The following is an 8,577-nucleotide window of genomic DNA, read 5'->3' as shown; positions in this document are numbered from 1 at the left end:
AAAGTCCTTAAGCATATTATGTTCTAAATTTTAACAGTCATGCTCATGCAACTAGATTATCATAAGCACTATTACCATATGCATGCTTCATTTGGTTGTAAAATTTGTAATTTGTGTATTTGATTTAATGTGTGTGGCAGAAAGATAGCAATGCCAAGTTTATGAGGAATAAGTCGTGGCCTATGTTGAGTGACTGGAAGGAGATTTTCGGCAAGGACCGTGCGGAGGGGGTTAAGGGCATGGACACTGGGGAGGCGGTGCAAAAGATATATGGTTCTAATGTTGCTGTGGGTGAAAGTTCAGCTAAGTCTTCTCCAATTACTTTAGAGGAACTCTTCCCTGATGAAGTTTTTCCTAGCGGTGTTCTACCAGAGATGGTAGATGAGAGCACTTCGGCACCGACACCTGTGAGAGTAACTCCGAGGGTACAAAACAAAGTACCGAAGAAGAGGAAGGCTGAGGACAAGATGGACAGTGTCCTTGTTTTGTTTAATCACATCCATGAAGACACCAATGAGCGGCTGAAGGACATCTCTAACCGAATTGGTTATGAGTTTGATCTTAGCACGAAGAGAACCGAGGTCTTCAATCAGCTGAAAGGCATGCCCGGGCTGACCATCATACAACAATTTTATGCCGCAAAAAAGTTAGTCAAGGAGCCTGAGCTTATGGATCTGTTTAGGGGATTGGATGAATGGGCGCGACCGACATTTGTGCTCGACCTTCTAGAGACCGATGTAATGATTTGAATTTTTTGGCGTTTAATATGGGGATGCATGGACACGTTTTGTATTTTGGTTTATTAATATTATCACTCTAGAATTTGTGATTCTAATGCATATAAACATCTGGTGTCTTGATATTCATTTTGTTAATCTTATAAAATACTTTTGATTGCCTTCTTATGCTCCCCAGCGGACCGTGCTTGCCATCAAACGTATGAGACTTTGCAAACTTTCACAGAATGCCATTAACTTAATATTGATAACATGACAGTGGATACAAGCAACTACAATACACAAGTGGTGGCATTACTACATAAGGGAAAATTCGCACACCACATTGGACACAGACATAAGGCCATCCACAACGCTGTTTCTATACCGTTCCTATACCGTTCCTTAAAACACTATTTGAGGGCCCCACTGTACTTTTTTACTCCATTCCTTAACTAAGGAACGGAACCTGCAACCCACCGTTCCTTAACCGTTCCTTAAATTACTATTCATTCAATTTCATTTTTTTTATTTCCAACCCAATTCAATTTAAATAAACACACTTTAATAAAAAACAAACACACTTTATTAAAAAACACACAACATTACAAAAAAAGTTAAAAAAACGGTAATATTACCGTTAACAAATTTTTTTTTTTTAAAATCAATTTTTTAAAAAAAAATTAATTATTGCGTCATCGCTGACGTGTCCCACTCGCGGGCCGGCGAGTGGGATGCACGCACGAAGCGGGGAGCGCCACGTCGCCCCAGCGCGTGGCGGCACAAGCCGTGCCGCGTTCCGTGCCGTCGGCACCCGGAACGGAATGGGAGCGGAATGGTGCGCCGCAACGCGTTCCGCGGCGAAACCGTTCCGGCGGAACGGCACGCGGAACGCCGGCGGCACGCGTTGCGGGTGCCCTAACAAACCTTAAAAACTAAGAACATGGCCGCATCACAATAAAAACACACAAGATCCTTAAGGCCGATCAAACCATACATAGAACTGGATGTCTTGAGCATCGACGAGCTTAAAATGGCAACGAACACCCGGGAACAAAGCGTTAGCATATTTGAAGCGATGCCAACCATGCTTGATCTAGATCTTGCCCGAGCTATGTTTGAGAAATAGCCACCATGTTTGCCCGTCAACCAGAAAATGCACGGACGTGGAGTTGCCAAAAGTCATTCGGAATTTCTATGGTTCGCTTGATATTTGACTTGGTCAGCTTCAACATCCATGTGGGATACTCATCGTCATCAAGCTCACCCCTTTCATCGTCGTAGTCACTGTCGTCTACCGACTTCGATTCCACGTTGGATGGGGCATAATCGTCCGACGAATCAATGTCGGGGGTGTAGATCTCTTCGTCGTCCTCCTCCTTAGTCAACGCTAATATACAAATATGAGTAAGGGCACTATATAAGGCTATGTTTTTAAACTGAAAACAAATAACAGATTAATTTTCACAAGAGACTCACTTTCGAGATCACCGCGTGGTGGGCAACCGGTCCCCGACTTGTATCTTTTTACATGGAAAATCCCCACATCGACGAGGGTGAAGCCAAGTTTCTCTTCATGGGCAATATTATTCCCACGCCAGAATTCAGACCATCCAACGCAGAAGTGGCACCCACTAGCTATTTTCAGTAAACGGACTGGCCATCGGGTTCCATTTGGCATTACGAGCCGACAGTCAAATGGTAGGTCATCCCCATGTTCCGCAACCCATTGCGGAGGTAGTCGCTACAAACACGATACACTCGGTAAGACAGTTCAATCTAGCCAACATGAGAATGTGAAAAGTGGGCAGAAAAAGAAGCATACCATCTCCTCTTTGTTGCGAGCTCCGGAAAACATTCCGCAACCCATTGTGGAGGTAGTCGCTACAAACACGATACACTTGGTAAGGCAGTTCAATCTAGCCAACATGAAAATGTGAAAAGTGAGCAGAAAAAGAAGCATACCATCTCCTCTTTGTTGCGAGCTCCGGAAAACACTTTGATGAAGGAAGGAAGCCTATGGTAGGTGCCATAGGAGTCGTCGTCCGCCATAGATATCTTCAATGAAAATTGCACATGTTGAGACCTCGGCTAACATATTTATTGGCCTTCTTCCCCTATCAACACCCACCCCATTTACAACGATGACAAGATTTGTCCATGGCAAAGGCTGCAAAACAGTGGAATGGGTTGGTTTGCAATTGATGAATGCATTAAAAGGAAGCGTGTACACATACGTGAACACTGTGGTGGAAGAAGTGTGGACTTTATGATAATGCAACCAATTATAAAATAACGCAATTTCGGTTATGCCAACAATTCAATGTAAATGGAACACATCATGAGACATGAGTTATGCTACCAATTTTCTTAAATAAGATATAAGAGATAGGGGGTTACATGCCTATAGGAAAAAAAATAGGAAAAAATTAAAGGATTATTTTATAGGAAAAATAAAAGGATTTCTACTATATTAGTCAACGAATGTGCGTGTTTTTTAAAATATAAAATATAATGAATAGGAGCTTAAATTTTTTTTTCCATGATCTCGAATGGTCATCTTATACTCCAATTAATGACCTTGATGGATGCCTAGTAGCAAACGAGCTCGGTGGAGGAAGTAAATTTTTGTTGGATATGACCTTTATCTAACTTGATTTAATAGGTCAAGGAAAACCATTTATGGAGTTGTAGAAAGGGGTGTTTCCTCAGCTATTACATAAGGTGTCGTGTTGAGTAAAAATCCAAACCAACTTTACAACCCACTACTCATCAAATAGGAGCAATGAACCCACAAATTCCTACTCAAGCGACCTTCTTCTACCGGGGAAAATGGAACGCAACGATGGATACGTTGCTACTTTCTACTGTGATCAAGCTGGGAACTGGGAACCGATCGAATGATGACTATTTGACTGATACGGTGCTCAACGAGGCTTGTAAGGTAATTAATCTTCGTTTTGCCATTGAAATAACTTTTGCGGATACTGTATAATTTGCAGATGAAATGCACTATTAGTTTAATATTAATCTTGCCCAAAAAAATGCCTCAAAGTTCGATCATTAGGTAATAAGTTGTCACACAAATAAGCATTACTTACAAACCATTGTGTTAATAAGTATGTTACGAAACAGTTCAATGCAGTAATAGAAAGTAATATGTTTTCTCATGAATAATCTCAACCACATCAATCACACGTTTGTCCTCTGAGCCCACATTGCAGCAGTTAGGTCGTCCCTCTTCTTCGTCCACATTGGTGTTGGCTCGACCTTAGTGATCGTGGGCACCACAGGGTCATCATGATCACTCTCATACCCGTCTTCATGCTGAGCTCCTACCAATTCCTCATACTGATCCACCTCCATGTGAGTGCGTATAAAAGTGTGAAGTAAGAAACAAACAATTATCAATCCCGTTTGGACCTCGATAGGGTAGAAGCTTGGGCTGCGAAGTATTCCCCAACGCATCTTGAGAACTGCAAAAGAACGCTCAATGATATTCTGAGCTTTAGAGTGCTTCAAGTTGAATAATTCCTCGGCTGTTTGCGGTGCTTGGGTTCCATGACCCCACTCCTTCAAATTGTAACGAACGCCTTTGTACGGTGTGATGAATCCCTCGCTATCGGCATAAGCATTGTCGCAGAGGTAATAGCAATCTACAAATGTGAAAGAATGTGAAAAGGTGAGTGTCAAGCCTACCCACTTTACTAAAACAGATGTCAGACTGTTTTACCTTTGGATACTTTAAGCCCGAGAGGCCGGCTGATTGCATCCCGTAATATTCTCCAATCACCAGCATAACCCTCCCATCCTGGCAGAACGTAAACGAACCGAAGTCGTCGATCACACACTGCAAGTGTGTTTGTTGATACTTGCCCCTTTCTATTACGATAATGTGGTGTGTCAGCAATGGGCACTCGTACGTGTATATACGTCACATTTAAAACTCCTAGACAACCCTACAACATTGTTTGGTTGAGGAGTCAGCACAGTGTTTGGGAAAAATAAAAAAATATGGCGGACAACATATTTCACATACCTTAAACCGCTTCCATCTTGAGTCCGTGTAGTCATCACCAACCGGTTCAGGTTTCACTAATAACAACTCATGCAAAGTAAGCACCCCACGGAGCACCATATGTGTGTATTTAGACACTGTTTCAGAAGAACACATGAAATCGTGCCCCACAACCCGTGTCTTTTTGTAGTGTGCTAGAATGGACAAAAACATAGCAACTTGTTCCTCAACGGTGACAAATTTTTGGTCTCTTAATCCAGCCCGGGCACGTAGAATGCGACATAATCTACCGAAAGTGTTTCTATCCATCCACAAATTGTCTATACATGAACGATTAGAAACCCGGACAAGCCTGTCCATCTGCTTTACATGAGCAGGAATGGAGTCAGTCATTTCCTCTGGTGTAATTCTTTCTCCCCCCTCCCCGTTTCCGTTTATGTGCATTGGTGCTGGACAGAGTGATAAACATGCTTACAAGGAGCATGTTTATCTGATGATTTCTTAGTATTTCCTCAAGCAAAATCAATAACTCGGTTGGTTCCTTTTGATCCACCTACATGAAGAATTCTCAACAATCTTGCTCAAATTGCTTCAAACACCAGAGCATCATAACAAATGCCAAACAATCACATCAGAATCATCACTTTACAATGTCATCACAAAGACATAACATAGATGCATAAATCAACTGCATAAAGTGAATGGTTAATGCATATACCCTGTCATCATAACAAAATAGATGCATAAATCAACTGAACAAATATAAGGACTTCAATCTCATCAATAACAGCATCAAATCCATTCAATTTATGCCACAAAATTCATACAATCATACCCCATATGCATATAATAGCATACAATCGGCCATTTAGGAACAAATTGTGAAGGCCATGGGTACTCGGGAGCAAATTTATTTCATAGCGTATTTACAAAACCACAAATTTCTATATTCAAGGTCTCTATAATGAACTCCAATGTCGATTAAATGAGAATAAACACACTGACTTCCATCTCATCAGTAACAACAGCTAGAATCAATTCTATTTATTCTTCCAAAATTCATACAATCACACTCATATACATATTACAACCTACTGTAGGGGTTGGCAGCGGAAGCGTGCGTTCAAACGGATCACATAAAAACTGATCTATTTAGCAGATTATTTAGATAAACTCTATTCGCGTAATTATCACATGTATCATGCTTATAACTTGAATTTAAACATGCTTTAGCATAAATAATACTTAAAACATGCTTGCTACGAAGTAAGGCAACTTACCTTGCTAATTCACTTAAGAATCGAAGATGTCTTACATCTTCTCCACGTGAAGATCTTGAGTACTCGACCTCGGATCTTCTGACTGGTATCTCAGACTGTAAACTGATATTTGTGTGGGCAAATCTCACCAGAATACTAGGACTTAAATAAAGAAGACAGAATCCTGCTCACCGAGGGAGAACAAAAATCGTTCCTCTCATTGGAATAAGAGGGGACGAATTTTTTTTAAGAAAAACAAGTGTATTTTCTGTCTCCTTTATTCTCCCATTTATATTAAGTCACATATTGGGCCCAATCAGGGATCTAAGGAAGAATTTGGATATGGCCTCCCCCAATTAGCTTTTTACTAATTAAATTGAACCCACAATTTAATATAAGCTTATATTGGAATATTACAGTCAGCCACTAAAGAAGTAATATTGCACTGCCCATTCAAATTTGAAATTACAAGTATTCTGGGTTTCCATTTGTGTGCAATTTATTTCCCGCGCTTAAGATAGAAATATTCATTAATTAATCAATGTCTGCTATGGACTTAATTAATTAACATATTATATACTCCAAGAGTTGACTTAGCAAGAAACGCTAATTTATTATTCATTCATAGAGTAATCAAACTCCAACTAGCTAGGTTCCGAATAATAAAACCTTGTTTCGAGCTCCTCTTGTGGATGTTATCAAACGAGACTCACCTCGCGCACGATTCAATATAATAGCAATCCAAGCACCGCTAGATATTAATTGCCACTACCCAAGATACCAGGATCATTGGGTTACGAAAAACCCGCACCTATTGGTAAGTCAAAGTAGTAGATAATCAATATCGTATGCTCAATGCTAACATACATTGATTAAGAAATTATTTATCAAGACCTCGTCTTTCAGTAGATAGCATAGAGACTCGTCTTGCCGTTTAGATCCAATTCAGGGCTATACAACACCAACGTCATCTTATTTCAATAAGGCTTAGAAATATGCGGACTGACATTGCAGCCTTTCATGATAGGTAGTCTAGGCCTATCTAGGTTGTGAAATTCTTATTTTTCTTTGTTCAGAACTGACCGTGTTACCTTAAAGTGGACGACGCCCACAACCGGTCTACTAAAACAAAGACTTAGACTTTGTTACGTTCGTTTATACATTTAAATATGCAATAAACATCCATTAAATGTAAAACATAACAACATTATGACAAAAATAATCTGTTGCATTCATTGAAAAAGAATATATAGAGTTTTACAGTATTCGATCACTCGAAAGGTTATTTCTAGTATACAAAACCCTAACACCTACAACCTACAGTTGAAAGACATTACCTTCAGAACAGCGTCTTGGCCGGCCATGGCTCCTCGGCGTTCGATTTACCCAGGTCGTTAGCTTGCAACCTACAAATAAAGGCAAACGCGGTGAGATATTCGAATTGGATTCAACAATCTCAATATATGAATTATAAACCACACAAGCAATTACGACCACCAAGATTTTCGAATTAGAGTTTCTCACCAAACGCGTCGCCAATCTGCAATTGTTTGTTGATTGTGGCAGCAGTAGATGGAGATGGAGTAAATGAATGGGTATTCAAGTCAATTGATTGAAATTCGAAATCTTCAATTTGTTGATTGTGGACAATCACATGGTGCACCTCCGACAGAGATATCTGCTTTGAACCGGGTCAGATAGATTGCTAACATGGAAATCAAACATGGAAATTAGGTAGATAGGGAGGACTATCTATGGCTAATATGGATAATAAACGAACCCATAAATTAATTACTACTTAAACTTGGCCATTAAAAAGTTGTGGATAATTTAAATATAAGGTATTGTCTTGTAAGGAACCTTGTTCAGTTTGACTGTTTGAGGTATCAAATAAGGGAATCTTTTGTTATTTTTAATCTGTCTTTATTAATGTTTAATTAATACTTTACTTAAACCCAAAACCCAGTTAGGCTGCTTTATACTGTGACCAACCATTATTTTATCGGTTCCATTTTACAATGACAAGAAGAATCAAGATTTTGCAGTAATAGATATCTGTGATTGTACAATTTAATAAAATTCATAGTTTTTGTAATAAAAATTGCAAAAATATTATATTTAAAGATCCCAAGATCTATGTCGCTAAGAAAATTCTTTGGTCCCTTCAAAACTAACTTGTAGTTTGATTAGTGAGGATGAGAACGAAGCTAAAAAAAAGAGTCTCAAATTTTGATCTATGTTGACATAATTTAAACTTAGATTCTTATTCTGCTGAATTAAAAAATTACTCTAAAATTTGATTTTTCTTACATTAAATACTAGTACAAATTTAATCCCGTGTAATAACGTTAAAAGTTAAAAAGGACTTTTGTATTATTCCTGGACATTTATACCCTTTTAGGTAGTATAGTAGTGATAGTACTAAGAGCAGAGGGCATTTTTTCATTGACTATGCATCTACTAATAAACAACATTCAGATTATACCTGAAACGATATTAAATATTTCATAGATACCTTCTTTGTAATTTTAGTTTTAATCATTTTTTTATTTTTTCCTTATTGATTTTTTTATAAATGTTTTCT

General features: G+C 38.9%; 1 protein-coding gene across 1 annotated transcript; it reads right to left on the bottom strand.

Annotated features, from left to right (window-relative positions):
* Positions 1-3,908: 3,908 nt before the first annotated feature.
* LOC121772656 lies at positions 3,909-5,127 on the bottom strand. Its single transcript, XM_042169847.1, has 3 exons — positions 4,756-5,127; positions 4,416-4,527; positions 3,909-4,372 (listed from the first exon to the last, which is right to left on the bottom strand). Exons 1-3 carry the CDS (start codon positions 5,125-5,127, stop codon positions 3,909-3,911), a joined length of 948 nt encoding a protein of 315 aa, XP_042025781.1.
* Between the last annotated feature and the right edge of the window lie 3,450 nt (positions 5,128-8,577).

This window comes from Salvia splendens, chromosome 2 (assembly GCF_004379255.2).
Source record: "Salvia splendens isolate huo1 chromosome 2, SspV2, whole genome shotgun sequence".
In the NCBI taxonomy this organism is placed as follows: domain Eukaryota; kingdom Viridiplantae; phylum Streptophyta; class Magnoliopsida; order Lamiales; family Lamiaceae; genus Salvia; species Salvia splendens.
This window is presented reverse-complemented; position numbering and strand designations above follow the sequence as displayed.